The sequence below is a fragment of the Muntiacus reevesi genome, chromosome 19 (assembly GCF_963930625.1).
Source record: "Muntiacus reevesi chromosome 19, mMunRee1.1, whole genome shotgun sequence".
NCBI classification, from domain to species: Eukaryota; Metazoa; Chordata; class Mammalia; order Artiodactyla; family Cervidae; genus Muntiacus; species Muntiacus reevesi.
Window position 1 is genome coordinate 40,908,679 of NC_089267.1, and position 22,971 is coordinate 40,931,649.

The 22,971-nt window shown below is 40.7% G+C and overlaps 1 protein-coding gene across 1 annotated transcript in view; it reads left to right on the plus strand.

The window, feature by feature from the left end:
• The window catches only part of RTN4IP1 (reticulon 4 interacting protein 1), a 51,750-nt gene that overhangs the window by 16,027 nt on the left and 12,752 nt on the right, over window positions 1-22,971 (plus strand). Inside the window, exons 5-6 of the mRNA XM_065911629.1 lie at window positions 11,667-11,715; window positions 21,370-21,506. Of these exons, the coding sequence (XP_065767701.1) occupies window positions 11,667-11,715; window positions 21,370-21,506 (186 nt within the window). The remainder of the gene's footprint in view (window positions 1-11,666; window positions 11,716-21,369; window positions 21,507-22,971) is intronic.

Genomic DNA, 22,971 nt, shown 5'->3' on the forward strand with positions numbered 1-22,971 from the left:
TCACTTTCAGCAAGAGGTTCTTCTTTACTTTCTGCCATCAGGGTGGTGTCATTTGCATATCTGAGGTTATTGATATTTATCCCGGCAATCTTGATTCCAGCTTGTGCTTCATCCAGCCCAGAGTTTCTCATGATGTACTCTGCATATAAGTTAAATAAGCAGGGTGACAATATACAGCCTTGATGTACTCCTTTTCCTATTTGGAACCAGTCTGTTGTTCCATGTCCAATTCTATTGCTTCCTGACCTGCATACAGGTTTCTCAAGAGGCAGGTCAGGTGGTCTGGTATTCCCATCTCTTGCAGAATTTTCCACAGCTTACTGTGATCCACACAGTCAAAGGCTTTGGCATAGTCAATAAAGCAGAAATAGATGTTTTCCTGCAACTCTCTTGCTTTTCTGATGATCCAGCGGATGTTGGCAGTTTGATCTCTGGTTCCTTTTCTAAAACCAGCTTGAACATCTGGAATCTCATGATTCACATATTGCTGAAGCCTGGCTGGAGAATTTTGAGCATTACTTTACTAGCATGTGAGATGAGTACAACTGTACGGTAGTTTGAGCATTCTTTGGCATTTCCCTTCTTTGGGATTGGAATGAAAACTGACTTTTTTCAGTCCTGTGGCCACTGCTGAGTTTTCGAAATTTGCTGGTATATTGAGTGCAGCACTTTCCCAGCATTATCTTTTAGGATTTGAAATAGCTCAACTGGAATTCCATCACCTCCACTAGCTTTGTTCATAATAATGCTTCCTAAGGTCCACTTGACTTCACATTCCAGGATGTCTGGCTCTAGGTGAGTGATCACACCATTGTGATTATCTAGGTCGTGAAAATATTTTTTGTACAGTTCTTCTGTATATTCTTGCCACATCTTCTTAATATCTTCCGCTTCTGTCAGGTCCATACCATTTCTGTCCTTTACTGACAGAATGTGGTCCACTGGAGAAGGGAGTGGCAAACCACTTCAGCATTCTTGCCTTGAGAACTCCATGAACAGTATGTTTCTCCTGCACTGCTCATAGAATCCATTGCTAGGTACCATGACGTTCAGTCTTACCATAATAAAATGCCATGATACCTTGTTGTGTTGGCATAGTGGGAAGTAGGAATATTCTTGGAAGGCATTCTTAAACCAGAGCAGCCTGTAATAACTCAACTCAGAAATTACTATGCATCACGTCAGCATTTCCCACTGAACCCAAAGCAATTGTATTTTTTCAAATCAAATGTAGTGTCACCTGGCAAGAGAGGAAGTATTGATACAATGGAGGGGAAGGTAGGAGTGGAAACAGACAGCAGTTTTAACTGATTGTGGTTAGTAGGGGAAGAAAAATAATTTTCCCTTTACCCTTCTGAGTTCTTTACTGAGGCTTCTGTAATAAAAGATTAACAAGAGAAAAACAAACAAATTTATTAACATGTGTGCCTTGTGTATACATGAGAGATGCCTCTGGGAAGAATGAGTTACTCAAGGAGCTAGCTTAGAATTCAGGCTAAAATGCTGTCTTAAAGCCCAAGACAAAAGAGAAGTATAGGGAAGGCCAGCTGTGGAAAGTTTACCAGGAAAAGCAAGAATAGAATTCATTATGCAAGTTTTAAGTTGGTGACTTCTCCTTTGATAAGGGTCTAAAGTTATCTCCAGGGATTAACCTTTATCAGTCCTTGTAAAGAGCAGAGGAAGCACCTTTGTAAACTTCTGTCCTGCTTTTAGGCAGATAGGAGTTCAGAGATTTCTTATATCTACTTCTCAATTGCCTTTAGCTCAGAATAATCCTTCTGCCTAACTGGCATGTTTTGGGGTGCCATGTTTATCAGCATATCTTACTTTTGTAAGTTTTACAAAAGTTACTTCTGTTACGTATGTGTTACTTGAAAACTCAGTTCACCTCTTGGTGGGTGTCAAGTCAAAAGACAACCAAGCCAAAGCTCAGGAGAAGGAAGGGTTTGTTATTACTTGCAGCAAGTAAGGAGGATATCGAGGTCTATCATAAACAATATTGCTCTTTACAGCATCGGACCTTACTTCCATCACCAGGCACGTCCACAACTGGGTGTTGTTTTTGCTTTGGCTCCATCCCTTCATTCTTTCTGGAGTTATTTCTCCACTGATCTCCAGTAGCATATTGGGCACCTACTGACCTGGGGAGTTCATCTTTCAGTGTCCTATCTTTTTGCCTTTTCATACTGTTCATGGGGTTCTCAAGGCAAGAATACTGAAGTGGTTTGCCATTCCCTCGCCAGTGGACCACATCTTGTTAGAACTATCCACCATGACCCGTCCATCTTGGGTATCCCCACATGGTATGGCTTAGTTTCGTTGAGTTAGACAACACTGTGGTCCATGTGATTAGATTGATTAGTTTTCTGTGATTGTGGTTTCAGTCTGTCTGCCCTCTGATGACCTCTCTCAGCGCATACCGTCTTACTGGGGTTTCTCTTACCTTGGACGTGTGATAGATATCTCTTCACGGCTGTTCCAGCAAAGCGCAGCTCCTGCTCCTTACCTTGAGTGGGGTATCTCCTCACAGCCGCTCCTACTGACCTTGGACATGGGGTATTTCCTCTTGGCCACTTGCCACTCCAGCGCTGCACAGTAGAAGCAAGGTCCGATGCTGTAAAGAGCAATATTGCATAGGAACCTGTAATGTTAGGTGCGTGAATCAAGGCAAATTGGAAGTGGTCAAACAGGAGATGGAAAGAATGAGCGTCGATATTTCAGGAATCAGCAAACTAAAATGGACTGGAATGGGTGAATTTAACTAAGATGACCATTATATCTACTACTGAAGGCAAGAATCCCTTAGAAGAAATGGAGTAGCCCTCACAGTCAGCAGGAGAGTCCGAAATGCAGTACTTGAATGCAGTCTCAAAAATGACGGAATGATCTCTGTTTGTTTCCAAGGCAAACCATTCAATATCACGATAATCCAAATCTATGCCCTGACCAGTAATGCTGAAGAAGCTGAAGTTGAACGGTTCTATGAAGACCTACAAGGCCTTTTGGAAGTAACACCCAAAAAAGATGTCCTTTTCATTGTAGGGGACTGGAATGCAAAAGTAGGAAGTCAAGAAACACCTGGAGTAACAGGCAAATTTGGCCTTGGGAGTACAGAATAAGGCAGGGCAAAGTCTATTAATAGAGTTTTGCCAAGAGAACACACTGGTCATGGCAAACACCCTCTTCCAACAACACAAGAGAAGACTCTACACATGGCCATCACCTGATGGTCAACACCGAAATCAGATTGATTATATTCTTTGCAGCCAAAGGTGGAGAAGCTCTATACAGTCAGCAAAAACAAGACCAGGAGCTGACTGTGGCTCAAATCATGAACTCCTTATTGCCAAATTCAGACTGAAATTGAAGAAAGTAGAGAAAACCATTAGACCATTCAGGTATGACCTAAGTCAAATCCCTTACAATTATACACTGGAAGTGAGAAATAGATTTAAGGGACTAGATCTGATAGACAGAGTGCCTGATGAACTATGGATAGAGGTTCATGACATTGTACAGGAGACAGGGATCAAAACCATTCCCAAGGAAAAAAATGCAAAAAAGCAAAATGGCTGTCTGAGGAAGCCTTAAAATAGCTGTGAAAAGAAGAGAAGCAAAAAGCAAAGGAAGAAAGGAGAAATATTCCCATCTGAATGCAGAGTTCCAGAGAATACCAAGGAGAGATAAGAAAGCCTTCCTCAGCGATCAGTGCAAAGAAATAGAGGAAAACAGAATGGGAAAGACTAGAGATCTCTTCAAGAAAATTAGAGATACCAAGGGAACATTTTGTGCAAAGATGGGCTCAATAAAGGACAGAATTGGTATGGACCTAACAGAAGCAGAAGATATTAAGAAGAGGTGGCAAGAATACACAGAAGAACTGTACAAAAAAGAACTTCACGACCCAGATAATCACAATGGTGTGATCACTCACCTAGAGCCAGACATGCTGGAATGTGAAGTCAGGTGGACCTTAGGAAACATCACTATGAACAAAGCTAGTGGAGGTGATGGGATTTCAGTTGAGCTATTTCAAATCCTAAAGATGATGCTGTGAAAGTGCTGCACTCAGTATGCCAGCAAACTTGGAAAACTCAGCAGTGGCCACAGGACTGGAAACGGTTAGTTTTCATTCCAATCCCAAAGAAAGGCAATGCCAAAGAATGCTCAAACTACCGTACAATTGCACTCATCTCACACGCTAGTAAAGTAATGCTCAAAATTTTCCAAGCCAGGCTTCAGCAATACGTGAACCATGAGCTTCCAGATGTTCAAGCTGGTTTTAGAAAAGGCAGAGGAACCAGAGATCAAATTGGCAACATCTGCTGGATCATCGAGAAAGCAAGAGAGTTGCAGGAAAACATCTATTTCTGCTTTATTGACTATGCCAAAGCCTTTGACTGTGTGGATCACAATAAACTGTGGAAAATTCTGAAAGATGGGAATACCAGACCACCTGACCTGCCTCTTGAGAAACCTGTATGCAGGTCAGGAAGCAACAGTTAGAATTGGACATGGAACAACAGACTGGTTCCAAATAGGAAAAGGAGTACATCAAGGCTGTATATTGTCACCCTGCTGATTTAACTTCTATGCAGAGTACATCATGAGAAACACTGGGCTGGAAGAAGCACAAGCTGGAATCAAGATTGCCGGGAGAAGTATCAATAACCTCAGATATGCAGATGATACCACCCTGATGGCAGAAAGTAAAGAAGAACCTCTTGCTGAAAGTGAAAGAGGAGAGTGAAAACAGTTGGTTTAAAGCTCAACATTCAGAAAACTAAGATCATGGTGTCCAGTCCCATCACTTCATGGCAAATGGGGAAACAGTGGAAACAGTGACAGACTTTATTTTGGGGGGCTCCAAAATCACTGCAGATGGTGACTGCAGCCATGAAATTAAAAGACGCTTACTCCTTGGAAGGAAAGTTATGACCAACCTAGACAGCATATTAAAAAGCAGAGACATTACTTTGCCAACAAAGGTCTGTCTAGTCAAGGCTATGGTTTTTCCAGTAGTCATGTATGAATGTGAGAGTTGGACTATAAAGAAAGCTGAGTGCCAAAGAATTGATGCTTTTGAACTGTGGTGTTGGAGAGGACTCTTGAGAGTCCCTTGGACTGCAAGGAGATCCAACCAGTCCATCCTAAAGGAGATCCATCTTGAGTGTTGGTTAGAAGCACTGATGTTGAAGCTGAAACTCCAATACTTTGGCCACGTGATGCGAAGAGCTGACTCATTTGAGAAGACCCTTATTCTGGGAAAGATTGAAGGCAGGAGTAGAAGGGGGGACGACAGAGGATGAGACGGTTGGATGGCATCACCCAACTCAATGGACATGAGTTTGAGTAAACTCCAGGAGTTGGTGATGGACAGGGAGGCCTGCTGTGCTGCGGTCCATAGGGTCACAGAGTCAGACACGACTGAACGACTGAACTGAACCGAGCTGGACTGATCACAAACAAAATTGGAGAAGTTTTGGAAAAGTTTTGAGCTAAGAGAATATGCATATTCATGTAGGGACTTGGCCTTGGAAGCTTTAATTGATTACAATCACAAGGGCCAGAAAAGGTCAGTGCCATCATCCCTTCAGTTCAATCGCTCAGTCATATCCAACTCTTTGTGACCCCATGGACTGCAGCATGCTAGGTTTCCCTGTCTATCACCTACTCCTAGAGCTTGCTCAAACTCATGTCCATTGTGTCACTGATGCCATCCAGCCATTTCATCCTGTGTCGAAGTTCCATTTGATGTGGTAGTTAAGCTCTTCAGGCTAATCTTTATCACTGAAAAAACTGGGAGTCTTTACCTTTGTCATTGTAAATAACAACAACAATTGACATTATTTTGCTATTGTTCCATGGGATTCCCCGATGGCTCAGATGGTAAAGCATCTGCCCGCCATGGGGGAGACCCGGGTTCAATCCCTGTGTTGGGAAGATCCCCTGGAGAAGGAAATGGTAACCCACTCCAGTATTCTTGCCTAGAAAATTGCATGGATGGAGGAACCTGGTGGGCTACAGTCCATGGGATCACAAAGAGTCGGACAGGACTGAGGGACTTCACTTTCACTTTCTTGCTCTTGTTACCTTTCTTGCCTATAAGAGTTATTTCTTTTGTTCCCTTGAAAGTGAAAGTGTTAGTCACTCTGTCATGTCTGATTCTTTGCAACCCCATGGACTGTAGCCCACCAGGCTCCTGTCCATGGAATTCTCCAGGCAAGAATATTGGAATGGGTTGCCATTTCCTTCTCCAGGGGATCTTCCTGACCCAGGGCTTGAACCTGGTAATTACTGAGACCCATTTGCTCTCTGTATAATTCTGTTGCCATTTTTACACCTGAACATTTTTGTGCTACCTTTGCAGAGTAGAGAGTCATGAGAAAATGTTCTAGGACAAATATATGTGCTGCATGCAGTAAACTGAGAAAACTCCACAAGGCCGGTTTGTTTTGACTCCCTGCTTCGTCTGGTCTTGGAGATCAGATGCTCTTTTCCCCTAAGCACAGGGCGCACACCTCTCCCGAGGGTCTTGTGACCAGCTTCATGGAAGAAGTTCAGAGAGTCCTTCCCACATTTGCTGTTTCTCACATTCTTTCAGCTAAAAATACTCAGTCTCCCAAGGTGCCGTGTTTGGGGGTGGCATAGCCTGAACGCTGTTAGTTCCAGGGAAGATCCTCCTCTGGCCATGCTCCATCTCTCATCCATTCTCATGTCGCCATTCCAAACGATCCTTCCCTCCGTCTTACTCCCTCTGTTTTGCACCAGATGGAAGGAATCAATGTCTTGGGCTGGTTCCCAACGCCTGTCCTGTTTGGGGAGCTGTGTTCCCAGTACCCCAGGTTGAAATTCTGAATACACGTCTCATAGCACCATTGTTATCCTGTGTATGAGGTTTTTGGTCCATTATGGGTTAACTAAACCTTTTTAAAGGGCTCCCCTGGGCATCTTGCCAAGATGTATAAGTAGCTTTGTTTTCATGGGAAAATGTGTTTAAAGTTCCAAACAGCTAATTTACACATGAACTCTTGTGTAAGTTGGGGAATGTCTGCATGAATTAGGGAGGCTTGGAAGCAGGGGACACACAAGCCCGGACTGTCTTGGTCGAGCTTGGTTGATTTGTTTTGTAGCTCTTTTTCCTTTATTCATATTGTTTCTCACTTACTTAAGGGAATAAATTTAGCATATTATGATATGCTTTCTTTCACCCATCGCCCCCCCCCCCCCGATTTAAAAGTTCTGGGTGAAACTAAAAAGAGTTTATGTATTTTCAGCCTCATCATTATTTTTTTTAAAGACCACTTGGTTTCTCCGGATGGAAGGTTTAGCCATATTTAAATCAGCTCTGTTTCCGAGCCATCAGGACTTAATGAAGGGCACTCAGCTCTTGTGATGTGACTTTTATTTTTATTTCCATTACAAGTATGTGGTCTGGGGAAAGCAATCGTGACGGTCGTATAGTTCTATGTTAGAAAGGCGAAGAAGCTAAATATAAGCTTAAATTAGATTGAAAATGCCAATTCTTATTCATAAGTCCTGGAGTACACCTCTGTGATTATCGTTTCATTGCGGTTGCATCTGATGCCTAGAGGTTCAATTAATGAGAGCGTTGGGACTTGACCCTGGGTCTCTAGGTACCGCGCCCTGGCGTTTGAAGACTTCTGGGGCTTAGCCAGAATATAGAAATTTGAAAGGCAATTCCCTACTTCTGGATCGCCTGCTGTTTTGTAGTGTGTTTCATATATTTTTTATTTGTAAAGCGATTAGAGTGTTGATGCCATGTCTCGTAAGATTGTGGTACTGAAAATGTGACTGTAGAGGCCTTAGGTGCCCAGATGCTGCATACAGAGTGACTCGGTCATGGAAAAGAAGTCAGCATTACCTTAGTGCCTTAACGTATGTTTAGGGGAGCAGAAAGATCGGCAGAAGTGACAGAGGAAAATGAGAATCTAGGGTTTAAAATGCATTAGCTGCTTAATTGGAGAAGGCAATGGCAACCCACTCCAGTGTTCTTGCCTGCAGAATCCCAGGGACGGAGGTGCCTGGTGGGCTGCTGTCTATGGGGTCGCACAGAGTCGGACATGACTGAAGCGACTTAGCAGCAGCTGCTTAATAATAATTCATATTTTCTTATTAATTATTAAGCAGCTGCTTAATAATTATTCATATTTTCTTCCCCCATATTTTTATATCAGCCACAGTTCAGTTCCCACTGACTTCAAAAGAAGCTGGGCATGTGGACTTAGTAAGAGATGAATGTGATTAAAATGATTGGCCATTTTGAATTATAGTGCTTTTTGCAGAGAGTATTTCCTGGGTACTTGCTGTTTATAAACCAGCAACGATACAGCACACTTTTCTTCACCATGACAAATAGGCTTCCGCTTCAGTGAAGTCTGAACGTATCTTGTGACTGTTACTGCAGCTGGGTAGAAAGTACTCCCCCTCTATAGCACTGAAGTGAAGGGCCGCTGGGGTAAGGGACAGCAGGATTTTCCCTTTTTATTGAAAGTGCTTTGAAGAGTAAAGAAGAGTTTGTTCAGTCGTAGGGCTTCTGACCACGGAGTACTAGCTGACTTATTCTTGGCTTGAAAATATATTTGCCTGCTGTCCAATCTGGGGATTTTCCTTGCTTAAAGAAAAGTACAGGCCCTGGTTAAGCCTGCACACAAAGATGGAGCTCGCAGGGCCGGAGAATGGTGTGTCCCCAGGGCTGGCTCACACGCAGACCGTGGGTCTGTAGCCCTCACGGGGCTGGTTCCTGGCCTGTTCTGCACTCATGGGCGCCATCAAGTGGCAGCAGGAGGAACTGAAGCTGCTAACGCAGAACCACACCCTCGTCCACCAAGCGCTGCTGAGAAACAGTTTTGCTTTTTTATATGGAGGAGTGAGACTGTTTTGGATCAAGAGATCTGGGGGGAAGCTGTGATCTAACAGTAATGAGGCAGGAGGTCTGTCTGGCCATTGGATCCCTGAACAGCCACTGTATTTGTGTGTGTGTGTGTCAAAGTCGCTCGGGCGTGTCCCGACTCTTTGTGATCCCATGGTCTCTACAGTCTGTGAGATTCTCCAGGCCAGAATGCTGGAGTGGGTAGCCTTTTCCTTCTCCGGGGGATCTTCCCAACCCAGAGATCGAACCCAGGTGTCCAGCATTACAGGCAGATTCTTTACCAGCTGAGCCACAAGGGAAGCCATTGTATTTGGGATCCTCTTAATCCTGCATTCTTAGGGAGAGAACTAGAAATTCATTTCAAGGTTTTTTTTATTGGAAGAAATTTTAGTGCAGTTTTTCAAATAGCCAGGTGACTCCCACATTTAGGATAGTAGCAGTTGTTAATTGTCAGATATAATGCTGATTTAAATGATTTTTTAAAAATAATTTATATTTTTATTTTTGGCTGTGCTGGGTTTTCATGGCTGCGCGTGGGCTTTCTCTGGTTATGGAGAGTGGAGGCTTCTCTCTAGTTGCAGTTCACAGGCTTCTCACTGCGGAGCGCAGGCTCAGTAGCTGTGGCACACAGGCTTAATTGCCCCATGATATGTGTAATCCTCCTGGACCAGGGATCGAACCTGTGTCCCCTGCATTGGCAGGCAGATTCTTAACCTCTGAACCACCAGGAAATTCCAATGATTTTATAGTCAAGCAACATGGATCAGGCCTCTGCTACACACACGGTAGTAGGCCTGCTGCTGGGCGTATATAAGGTCTGTCCTTGAGGCTTGCAGAATGACTTGGGCAGCAAGCATATGAATGAAAGTTAACAGCATGCCAAGTGCGCAGTGTGCATATCAGGCTCAGGGCTATCTCTCAGGTATTGTTCAGACAAACTGGGATGTGAGCCTTTGAGGATAGGGAGATCTCAGCAGACAGTGAAGGCATTTGAGAGCTTGAGATGTGGGCCAACATGCATGGGACTTGGGGTGCATGCGAGGGGACCAGGGTTGCTTAGGTGGAGAGTCTGTTGTAGAAGTAATTGAGAGGAAATCAGAGTTGCAAAAAGGTAAGATTGCGAAGAACTTAAATGAGAGTTTAACCAAACTTAATATTTCCAAAATAAGAGGGTAAAATATTCCATGGATGAACTAATTGTTGGATGTATCGTGAAGCGGTCTTAGTGTTCCCCCTGCCCCCCTCCCCACCCCGATTTAGGAAGCATTAAGGCTATTAAATGTGTGAATTGAAGGATTTTTGGAAGAGTTTATCTTTAAAGTTTTTTTTATTCTTTATAATTCTGTGAAATTGAAAGTAACTCTTCTAAAAGGAGTATCATTTCCAAAGAGACTTGTCTTAATTACATTTGATGGTGTTAATTTCAAAAGGAATAACTGGCCGAAAAATATTGCCAGTAACTTCTAAGATTCAAAGGGTGACAGTCAGCCTTCTGTGATTTGGGTAAGAGAGAAAAAAATAAAATGAAAGTAGAGTTAAGATTGTAAACACAATGTCTGTTCCAAGATCTAGTATCCCTGCTTGAGGTAGGTGAGAGTTCCCTGCACTTTGCAGCAGCTGAGTCAGAGGGACCCACAGCCTGCAGTTACAGTATTTGCAGTGACAGATAATAGAAGCATAGCCACTGCCACGACTTAGTCTTCAGAAAATGTTTGTTTTTTTTCCCGTGGGCACTCCACGTGGCACTGCACAATTCTCATGAATTCTCTCAACAGTATCTCCTTCACTAATGCAGCATCAGATATCAAATTGTAACTTTTTGTAATGTCTCTCAGCCTAGACTGGTAACAGAACACCAATTCAGTATACTTTTCTAAGGACTTGAATCTCTGCAGTCAGAGGAAGGCAGTTCAGTGGAGCTCTAGCTTAATTCAAGAATGGAATGTAGGAATATGGAAAGCAGCGATTCTTGACTAGTGTGAGTCTCCTTTGCATCATACCTTCTTTGGGAACTTGGTGATAAGTCTGATGGATCCCTCTTCTCCCCAGTGCACTTAGGCGTGATCTCACCAAGTTTTGCATGTTATTTGAGTCAGTTCACAGTGTCAGGGGGCTCACAGCCTCACAGCCCTCAGCGGCACTCACCCACAAACCACAGGCTGCACACCCTTGGTCTGGAGAGGCAGGACGACTACACACAGTAAGCAGACACGGTGAAAACCTGGAGCACAGGCATGTTTGGACTGAGAAATTAGATTCATCTGCTTTAACAAGAAACCAAACTGAAGATAAGATTGGTTTCCCTTTATGAAAGCCGGTGATCGTGATGGGACGAGTCTGAACAAGAGACGCTTATTCCACTTTGGCAAGAATGTGGTCAGGAATGTGATTTTTCTTAGAGAGCAACTGAATATTCTGTAGCACCCTGAAAAGGATCCCAAAGCTTACTCTTAGAGAGGAAGCTATGGTAATTTAAACCTAGAAAAATTATAAGGCAAATGTTACCAACAACCATCTGAGCTACTTTTAAAAATACAAATCATTGGTATATTTGGTTTTTGTATTCTTGGTAAAGAGTTCATAGTGTGTCTAACTTTGAGCATTTATGGATTCTTGGTGAACCTAAAATAAAAACCTTGTGTAATAGAATCTTGGGAAGCTGAATGTTTGCTTTGGGGATTATCTTAGAGCCAGTTACATGTTGAAAACATCTTGTTTGTTTATTCAGTTATGTTGGCTTAATATCTTCATGATAGTTTTTTTTGCGTTGCAGTGTTTTAATCCTGGGAGCTTCAGGTGGAGTTGGTACTTTTGCTATACAGGTAAGACAATTTATCTTGTGACTAGGAAGATCATTATTTTCATGAATTAAAAAATTTATATATTGTGGATTACTTTTCCTTGAAAGCGGAGAGAAATTACATTCATTGTGATTTTAGCTTGCTCTCCTAAGAAGGAAATTTTCTTAGAAGGAAGCATTAATCTTTCCAGTGGTTTAATATATGAATTAGTTTTGTGGATATCCTGTGTAACAAATGAAGGAAAGCTTTCAGGGAAGAAGATCATGGGCAAGTGAAAATGGATGGAAGTTTGCAGTTTGGTAGAAATTGATAAGCTAGTTCTAAAAAATATATATAAGACATGCAATAGCCAAGATGCTGTGTAAAGATGGTAGAACTCATATCTACAGAATCAATGCAATCTTATCAGAACAGCAGATGCCTTTTTTTTTTTTTTTTTTTGCATAAATGGGCAAGTGGAACCTAAAATCATGCAGAATTTCAAGGGACCACAAGTTGCCAAACAATCTTAGTGAAAAAGGACAAAATTGGAGGACTCACACTTCTCAATTTTAAAACTTAGTTACAAAACTATAGAAGTCAAAATGGTACTGGATTGGCTTTACCCCAAAAATGTTTTTGGTGTTAAAAAAAAAAAAGAAATAGGAAAAAAAGAACTATAATTCAATAAAATATATATATGTATTAAAAGCAAAAAAAAAAAAGTATTTTCATCAAGTTAGATATATAGATCAATGAAAAAGAATTGAACATCCAGAAGTAAACCGTATATTTATGACCAGTTGATTTTTGACTAGGGTGACAAGAAAGTTAAACAGGGAAAAGAATAGTCTTTTCAATGAATGGTACTGAGGCGACTAGACATCCACATATAAAAGGATGAAGTTGGACCCCTATCTCACATCATATGTGAAAACTAATTCAAGCTGGGTCAAAGACCTAAATATAAGAGCTAAAGCCATAAAACTCATAAGAAAACATGGGAATAAATCTTCATACATTGGATTTGGCAATAGATTCTTAGACATGACACTAAGAGAACAAGTAAAACGAGAAAAAAATTAGATAAGTTGGACTTCAGTAAATTGAAAACGTTTGTGCATCAAAGGACACTATCAAGGAAGTAAAAAGACAACACACAGAATGAGAGCAGATATTTACAAATTATTTATTTAATAAGGATATAATATACAGAATATGTAAAGACCCCTTACCAGCTCACAACAGAAAGACAACCCAGTTAAAAAATTAGCAAAGGGTAGTAGACTTGAGTAGACATTTCTTCAAAGAAAATCTAAAAATGGGCAGTAAGCCCATGAAAAAGTGTTTAACATCATTCGTCATTAGGGAAATGCACATCAGAACCACAGTGAGTGATTGACTTAAGGAGATGTGGTATTTATGTGTGTGTGTGTTTATGTATTTGTATATACATCCACAGACACACAAAATGCATATTACTAGCCATAAAAAATAACAAAATATTGCTATTCACAGCAACATGGATGGACCTAAATTATGCTTAGTGAAATAAGTCGGAGAAAGACAAATACTATATGATATCATTTATATAGGAAATCTAAAAAAATATAATGCAAGTGAATCTATATACAAAACAAAAACGGAGTCAGAGACATAGGAAACAAGCATGGTTACCAAAGGGAAGAGGCGGGGAGGGACAAATTAAGACCATGGAGTTAATAGATACAGGCTACCATGCATAAAATACATAGGCAACAAGGATTTGCTGTATAGCACAGGGAATTGTACCTGATATCTTATAGTAACTTATAGTGGAATATAGTATGCAAAAAACCCACAGAACCCTGAATACCTGAAATTAACACAACATTGTAAATCAACTATATTTCAGTTTTTAAAAAATGACACAGCACTTCACACCTACTAGGATGGCTATTAAAAAAATGGAAAATAACAATGTTCGCAAGGATGTAAAGAAATTGAAAGCCTTATATAGTGCTAGTGGGAGTGTAAAATGGTGCAGCCACAGTGGAAAACAGTTTGGCAGTTTCTTAAAATTCTTATTCTGTATTAAACTTAGAATTACCTTGTGATCCAGCAGTTCCATTCCTAGGTGTATACTTGGGAGAAATGAAAATCTATGTTCAAGCAAAAACTTATATACAAATGTTCATTCGTAGCATCAGTATTCATAATAGTCAAAGAAATGGAAAAAACCCTAATGTCTATCAACTAACAAATGGAAAAACAAAATGTGGTGTGTATATACACAAGGGAATGTTATTCAGCCATCAAAAAGAATGAATGCTGATTCATGATACAGCATAGATAAACGTTCAAAACATAATGCTAAGTGAAAGAATCCAGACAGAAAAGGTCACATTTTGTATGATTCCATTTATGTTGTGTCCAGAAGAGGCAAATCCTTAGAGACAGAAAACAGATTAGCGGTTGTTAGTGGCTGGGGGGAAGAAATGGGAGATGGAGAGGACTCCCAGGAAATGCACACCTTGATTCATCTTAATTCACGTTTAGATACTGCTGTGGTTTGAATGTTTGTGCTCCTCTGAAATTCGTGTTTTGAAGTCCTGATGCCCATAACGATAGTGTTGAGGCCTTTGGGAAGTGGTTAGGTCATGAGGGTGGAGCACTCGCGAATGATACTGAAGCCGTTATGAAAGAGGCCAGCAGAGCTCCCGAGCCCTTCTACCACGTGAGGACGCAGAGAGAAGGCTCAGGCTGCGGACCAGGAAGGTGGCTCGGAAGACACCCGGGTGCTGACACCCTGATCTTGGACTTCCAGCCTCCAGAACTATGAGAAGAACATTTTTGTTGTTTATAAGGTACCCAGTCTATGTTGTTACAGCAGCTCAAACAGACTTAAGGCAGATACCCCAGTGCCTAATCCATAGATTGTCAGTAAATGTGAATTAATAAGTAAATGGAAGAAAGGAAAAGAGGGAGGGAGGATGGGAGAAAAAGAGAAATATCATATTCTACTGGTTAAAGTGTAATTACTATAACTAGTTGGGAAAATACTTTGGTGATATCTACTAATTATCAATATAAATTGCCCTGTGACAGCCTAGCAAAGTATGAATGTACTTTGTAGATGGAAATACAGTATCCCTCAGCATACCAACCTCAGATTTGTTCCAGGACCTCCTTGGATGCCAAAATCCATGGGTGCTCAAGTCCCTTTCATAAAATGGCCTGAAGTGTCCAACTCTTTGAGACCCCATGGACTGTAGCCTGCTAGGCTCGTCTGTCCATGGGATTCTCCAGGCAGGAATACTGGAGTGCATTGCCATGCCCTCCTCCAGGGGATCTTCCCGACCCAGGGATCGAATCTGAGTCTCTTACGTCCGCTGCATTCACCAGCGCATTCTTTACCACTAGCGCCACCTGGGAAGCCCAGATAAAATGGCATAGTATTTGTAAACCTGCACACATCCTATTGTATAATTTAAATCTTCTTTAGATTACTTATATTACCTAAAACAATGTAAATGCTATGTAAATAGTGTGTTGTTGATTCAGGTTTTGCTTTTTGAAATTTTTTTTTCCTGAATATTTTCAGTCCCTGGTTGGTTGAATTCACTGATGTGGAGTTCTTAGATACAGAGGGTCAACTGCACATGCATGTTCACCCATAGATACGTCCCAGAATATCCCCCAGATAAGTCCCAGGTATTATCCCCTAACTGGCCATCAACAGTAAAATGGGGAAGTGAGTGAAAGTCACTCAGTCTTGTCTGACTCTTTGTGACCCCATGGAGAGTCCGTGGAATTCTCCAGGCCAGAATACTGGAGTGGGTAGCCTTTCCCTTCTCCAAGGGATCTTCCCAACCCAGGGATCAAGCCCAGGTCCTTCACATTGCAGGTGGATTCTTTACCAGCTGAGCCACCAGGGAAGCCCAAAATGGGAAGTGAAAAGTGAAGGTATTCAGTTATGTACAACTCTTTGCGACCCCATGTACCATAGCCTACCAGGTTCCTCCATCCATGGGATTTTCCAGTCAAGAATACTGACATGGGTTGCCATTTCCTTCTCCAGGCAAAATGGGAAAGTGAACTGCAATATATTCTTATATTTAGAGTATTACACAGCCATGAAAACAAACTCTTGGGGACTTAGCTGGTGGTCCAGTGGTCTGCCTTCCAATGCAGGGGATGCAGGTTTGATCCCTGGTCAGGGAACTAACATCCTACATGCCTCATGTCCCGAAAACCATAAACATAAAACAGAAGCAATATTGTAACAAATTCAATAGAGACTTTAAAAGTCATCCACATCAAAAAAATCTTAAAAAAGCAAGCTATAGTTGTGCACAATGTAGTAGATGAATTTAACAAGTAGAAAGAAGTCAGAAACAAGAGCATAACTTAGATGATTCCATTTAATGATACTCAGGAACATGTAAAACTAAACAGTAGTGTCTAAGGATGCTTATCTAGGTAGAAAAACTTATTTTTTAAATAGGTGAGGGGAAGCTTATGTAAAAGTCCTGATAGTTGTTATTACTTCTCAGGGAATGAGGAAGGTTTTGATTGGGAGGGGGAAGTGAGATATTCTAGTTCTTACTCTTTGAGCAATGCCTAAGATAGTATTTGCTTTGTAATAATTTGTTAAGCTGTACATTTTATTCCACACACTTTTCTCTGTGTGTTATGTTTCACAATAAAAACACTTAAATAAGATTAGACAATTGATTAATAGAAAAATATCAAGGTTAAATCCCATACAAAGTTATTGTGAGAAAAAGAAACAATGAAGAGTAGAATAACGTATCTACAGACAAGGAAAACACATGAGAAAACATCAAAATGAAACCTGCAATTTCAAAACAAGCTAAAAAGAACATTATACAAAATACAAAGACATGAATAAAATAAATCAGAATTGGAAAAACTCAGAAATAAAGTAAAAAGAAATAGCAAAAGACTAAACTAGAAGGGGGGCTTCCCTGGTGGTTCAGACAGTAAAGAATTTGTCTGCAGTGTGGGAGACCTGAGTTCGATCCCTGGGTCAGGAAGATCCCCTGGAAAAGGGAATGGCTAACCACTCCAATATTCTTGCCTGGAGAATTCCATGGACGGAGGAGCCTGGCGGGCTGTAGTCCACCAGGTCACACAAAGTCAGACATGACTTTAGACTAAACCACAGCAACACAGCAGTAGAAACAATGTGTAAAGAGGAAAAATTGTAAATTGCAAAGAAAGGAGGAGATAAAGACAGATTCAAGAGAAAAGTGTCAATGTCTTGAAGATAGGAAAGGAAATTGCTGTATCAATGAGAGTCTCTGATGAGGAAAACCAAAACGAGGGAATGAAACAAATGCTAAAACCAGTAATTCAAGAAGCTTCCCTACTTCCCTGAAGTTAAATGATTTGAAACTACATATTAAATGGCTGGAGTGCTTATTGAAGAACATGGGCCCAGAATGAGCAGTATCAAGGGAAGCTAGCAAAATTACTGGCCTTTAAAGAAAAGGAGAAAAATAAAAAAAACTTTGGTGCATCTTAAAAAAAAAAAGAATGTGACATATGAGTAAAATTAGATTATCAGCACTTTTTGATAACAGTGCTTTAATGCTGGGACTGGAGTTGGAGTAACATTTAAGACACTTGAGAAAGAATACGCTAAAATTTTATATACAGCAAAACTGGCCTCTGTATACCAAAGGACATACATGAACTGTTAATAACATGCACGGACTTGAGGAGTATGTTCTTCTGATCTCTTTCTGAGAAATATACTAGAAAATGAGCTTCTGAAAACTAAAATGGCTAGAGAGACATAACCCTAAGGACTGGTGGTAAATGTTAAATATACAGTTATCTGTAGAACTAAAACTTCATGACAGCTTAGAGAGTACAGTGTAACCCTGACAAAGTAAACAGTACAACTGTTTTTAAAAAGGAGGAATAGTGGGAAAGCATATTTAAAATTATTTGAATGCTTTCATTGATCATATTGGGCATGATTTTAGTACTATTATTCAGAGACTGGTATGTGTGTAATATACAATAGAACAGTTGGATATTTATGGCGTATTTTAATTCTATAATCCCCTTTGTCTTTGACCATCAGGAGTTTAGTAGTGGAAGAAAGGAGATACAGATGTAATAGAGGTTAAGTAAAAACTTGATAGTCTGGAGTTTGAATTGAAAGTATCAAAATGAACTCAAGAGCTATTTTGTATATGTGTGTATGCAAAACTGACTCTTGAAATATCATTGCTCACATGCACACAAAAATTCAGGGCTTTGGAGTAATGGCAGATTCCAGATCTATGGCATGAAACTTACAAGAATGAGTGTAGAATATATAAAATAGCAGAGAAGTTAGTAATGACTAGTTGAATCATGTCAAAGAGACTCAGTAGCCAACTTGAAGAAATTCCTAAAGGTTATCAAAGAAGACAGTTTGAGCTTCAGAAATAGTCATGATAGTTACAAAAGAATGAAAGCTTCCAAATATTTTTAAATCCATGACTTAAATAAGTTCATGATGATATTTTTTAAAGTCACTTGGAAGATGATAGGAAACCAATTTATTATTTTATAAACTAAAAAAGGAAACAATTATTTGCCCTTTCTTTATGAATTGTACACCTGAATAAACAAAGTAGTATATGAGGAGAGGTGTTTCTTTATAAAAGTATTCCAACTACTAAGTGAAAACAGGAGAGAGAGAATAGCACCGTTTTGCAACCACCAGCAGACAACCACTGAGATTTAATAAAAAGAGGGACAAGCAGACACGCTCAGTCTTCTATAATTTGCAGATGCTGTTCTTAATATTGCTAAGAGGATATAAACAGGAAACACAGAGGACAGAGTAGTATGTGGCACTGTCCCAGGTGTGCAGGCAGAATTTCCAGGGGAAAACTCTGCAGGGTACATAGCCTAGATTCTTTTGCAGATAAATTTTAAGTGAAGGAGGGATAGAAGAGGAGCCTATAGTTAAACAAACAAAAAAAAGGACTTTGTGTGTGTGTGTGTGTGTAATGAAGTTTTATTAAAGTATAAAGGAGATGAAAGCTTCTGACGTAGGCATCAGAAGGGGGCAAAAGAGTACCCCCTTGCTAGTGTTAGCAATGGAGTTATATACTCTCCAGTGAATCCAAAGAATGGAGGTTGCAAAGACCTCACCAGACCTACTCCCATAATTTACGTTTTAAGATAACAGAGTTGGCCAGAAGGTTTAATCCAAAGACTGTCCTCAGGCAGGATACATTATTGTCATATAATCCTAAGGAATGTAGAGGAAAAAAGTAGAAAAGTTTGTCCTTTCTTCCTCCTTGTATATCCCAGACCTCTCTCTCCTTGGGGACCCCTAGACTTCTTATCAACCTGCCTAGGAAATGACTCTCTCATTTCCCCCTTTTCTTTTAGGAGAATTATGTTGCCTAGGGAAAAGGGGCGTCGTTCTCATTCCATAACTGCTTCCGAGCTGACAAGGGGCGTTGTCCTTAAATTGGTGAGGCAACATATTCTCCTAATCCTCATAGTGAGGATGTCTGAGCCAGGGGCTCCAAGTAATAGTTGGAGGAGGCTGTGACATTCATAGGAGCTTCGGACAACTATTTGTAAATTAAAAGCTTTTAGACGGTTAGAAAACCCCATTATTCAGTTACAGATGTCAGGCAAAACAGTCATTAAACCAAGTTAAAATCAAAATGAAAAGTCACATTATGTCCATAGTTAAGGTACAGAGTATTGCACCAGTTCATTCTGGGGTTGTTAGATGTCATCAGACGAAGAAGAGGCATCACATGTGATTGTTGAAAAAGGACATATTTTTAAAATGCACAGGACTAAACTGTAGTATCTAGGAAATATGTACTTGGATAATAAAACCATTTTTTTTTTTTTTTAATGCAAGGAGGTGATTTACTCTAAGCATCAGGGTGATGGTGATTTTTGGGAGGGAGAGGGCACATGTAGAGCTCTTGGAGTGACTGCCAGCCAGCTTGCTGTCCTGGTCAGAGTGCTGTCTGCCTTAGAGATGTCTCCTTGTGTTGTACTATTTCTTCTTATTATTTTTAACAGTTTACATGAAATTGTCTTTAAATCTAAAGCGGCTTTAAAACCTTTCAGTAGTGTGCAATGATAGTAGATGGGAAGATTCCCTGGAGGAGGAAATGGCAACCCACTCCAGTGTTCTTGCCTGGAGAATCCCATGGACGGAGGAGCCTGGTGGGCTACGGTCCATGGGGTTGCAGAAGGGTCAGGCATGAAGAAGCGACTAAACGTCAACAACAGCAGTGATAGTAGATAGTTCTAAGTAGGAGAGGAAAATCTAGAAATTTGGGGAAAAAATTAATGGAACTTCTCAAGATGTGACAAATTCTTTCTGAATATTTAATACTGTTTAAGAGAAGCACAAATTAAATATTGGTGCTTAGAAGACAATTTCCTTTTTTCTTGACAGTTTCTTTTTTTACAGACACTAGATATTCACCTTGGATTGTATTCTTCACATATTTGAGTTGAGTTTAGGACTCGATGTTGAAAGCAGTGTGTCATTATACTCAATTGTCTCTGTTTGTGGCCCATAAACATAAAATATCATATTTGATGTCAGCTTAAATGTTTTAATTCCTCCTCAGATTTCCAGAGCATATTCCTTGGTTAATATTACTTTTTAAAAGTGAGAAATTAGATAAGATTATGAATGGTTTTTAAATCCTTTATTTTTTTGTAGTTAACAGATCTCCAGCCTTTGTGTGTGTATCACTGATTGGGGTTTCAGTAGTGATCAGAATACAGATCTCACTTATTCTTATGAACCTCTACAACTTATATCAAGGAAGCTTGGGAAATTGATACTGAGGAGAAAACGACTAATTTGTTATGACCTACAACTGTCCATTTGAAAATTTCTCAGTGAACATCAAGTAACTGTTCTCAGATTTTTGCTGATAATGGCTCCCTTTTAATTGTATGAAATTGCCACTGTAGGAAAGAATGACAGCAATTTTGGAGCATGAGGCTTTCTGGATGCTTAATCCTGGATCCTTTTTATTTGTCTAGTTATTTTAAGATATAAAGTATCTGCATTTTAAATCCCGCAAACCATTTATTTAGGTCTTTTTACTCCAAAGGAGAGGAGGACCTGATCCATGTTTTGGAAGTAAAATGACCACATTTTCTTCCCCTATTTTTAATAGCACCTTTCACTTACTACCCAGTACCTGATTGCTTTGATGCAGTTGTCTGACTCAAGGTTATACTTACTGGAGGCGCAAATGAAGTGATGTTGTGTTTTTATGTTCTGGATGCATTTGAAATAGTTATTTTCTGAGGATGTGTTTTTTTTCCCCCCATTACTTTTGTCATCATTGAAAATGCTAAGCTTAAGGCCATCAACTTTTGTCTTTTCTGATGCTGGTGAGGCTCTGAGTCCTTCTTTAAATGAGTTGGTTATAACTTCACAAAATTAAGGCGACTCACTGTCCCATCCAGGGAAAATGAGATCTGTTTCTTGGATCTTTCTTTGTGAACAAAAATTTAATCATTTTTACTAGCCTCTGGCAGATGGCTTCCTGTAGTTCTTGTTAAGACAAAGCACTTAGAATTGTCTAGAGATTAAGCTGATGTCTGGATATCATGTGGTGCTAACTGTTTTTTGTTTAATGCAGTTTTTCTGCCTCCCTCCCCTTTTTTTTTTTCCTTTTTGGGCAGGTGATGAAAGCATGGGATGCTCATGTGACAGCAGTCTGCTCCCAGGATGCCAGTGAACTTGTGAGGAAGCTTGGGGCAGATGATGTGATCGATTACAAATCCGGAAATGTGGAAGAGCAGTTGAAATCCTCAAAGCCGTATGTATCCAAACAGTGTGCACATTGGGAAGGTGGGAACAAGGACGATTGATAATGCGCGCCTGAGATGGTTTGGTGGCCTTACAGTCATGTTGGCGTCTTAAAGAAGAGTCTGTGAAAACACTTCGTGTCACTAGAGGTCATTTAGGTTGGTTTCTGTTTTTTCTCCAGATGTTAATGTAGCACAATCATGAACTGTGATTTGTACCGAGGAAGATATTTTGCTTACCTGGCCTATTGCTAATTTTTAAGTTACCTTTTATTGCTGGTGTGTAAGAAGGCCAGATTGGAAGTATATTTCCCCCAGTGGCATTTGTCACCACGAGTAGAACATAGAGCAGTACGTGACGTATGTGACTAGTGTTTTGCCTTTTTAATGGGGGTTTCAGAGAAGCAAAGGCCATGTAGATACCAGTATTGGAAGCCTGTGGATGTTGTCACTGCGCCTGAATGCCAGGTTGTTATTTGACCAAACATACCAAGTGGGAGCGGAGTCTGGAATTCTCTCAGGCCCCCGTCCATCCTGCCTGTGGCTCAGGCAGAGATAGGGAGGTGTTTCAGAACCTGGTCTTCACTCAGCCCAGGCAAAGCTGCAGCAGAGTGTGTCAGGAGCTATTTCACTGCTTCTGTGTCAAAGATTTTTTCCTTTTTAACTTAGTTTTTTTTTTTTATTCATATGGCTGTGCCAGGTCTTAGTTGTGGCATGTGGGATCTAGTTCTTCACCAGGGATCGAACCAGGCCCCCTGCGTTGGGAACATGGAGTCTTAACCACTGGACCATCAGGGAAGTCCCTTAAATTAGTTTTCTGAAGCTAATTATTGTTGCTCACTTTAAGTAAAAGTATATTTTCATAAGTTTAAAAAAAGAGAAAAAGACCTAGGCTTCCACATAGTAGTAATGTCAGCTGGTCACCTCTCTTCTGCTGCTTCTAGGAGTAGCCGCAGGAGACAGGCCAAGGCCGACCATCTCCCTGCTGTCCACCTTTAGTTTGATGCATGTCCGAAGTCTGTCTCCAGAGAAGAGGAGCCCTGGCGGGTGAAGGCGGGCGCACACAGGCTGGCCTCCCCTCTGCACCTCACTGCTCCTCTGCGTCTCTGTCCAGGGGCTTTGCTTCTCCCGTTTGCTCTTTTCCAGTCAGAGAACCTCACTAGCTCACAAACGCAGGCTGTTATTTTTTGAATGACTGCTTAGTTCAAATTGATCTTTGCAGCTTCTGCCTGGAGGTTGGTCTCTTAATCCACCTAGAATAAATTTGTTCCTCTTTCCAAATGGCCTTTTAGATTTGAATCCTAGGATTTTACAACAGGCTTTGAAGTCCTTCAGCCCCACTCTGTCATGCTACAGCCAAGAAGATAAGGGGCAGAGAATTTAGGAGTATTTTTCGTGCTCAGGATGATGCCACTTCATCATTAGTGGGAGAGCCGGGTCTGCAGCCTGGTCTCTGGACTACTTTTTCCAGGCAGT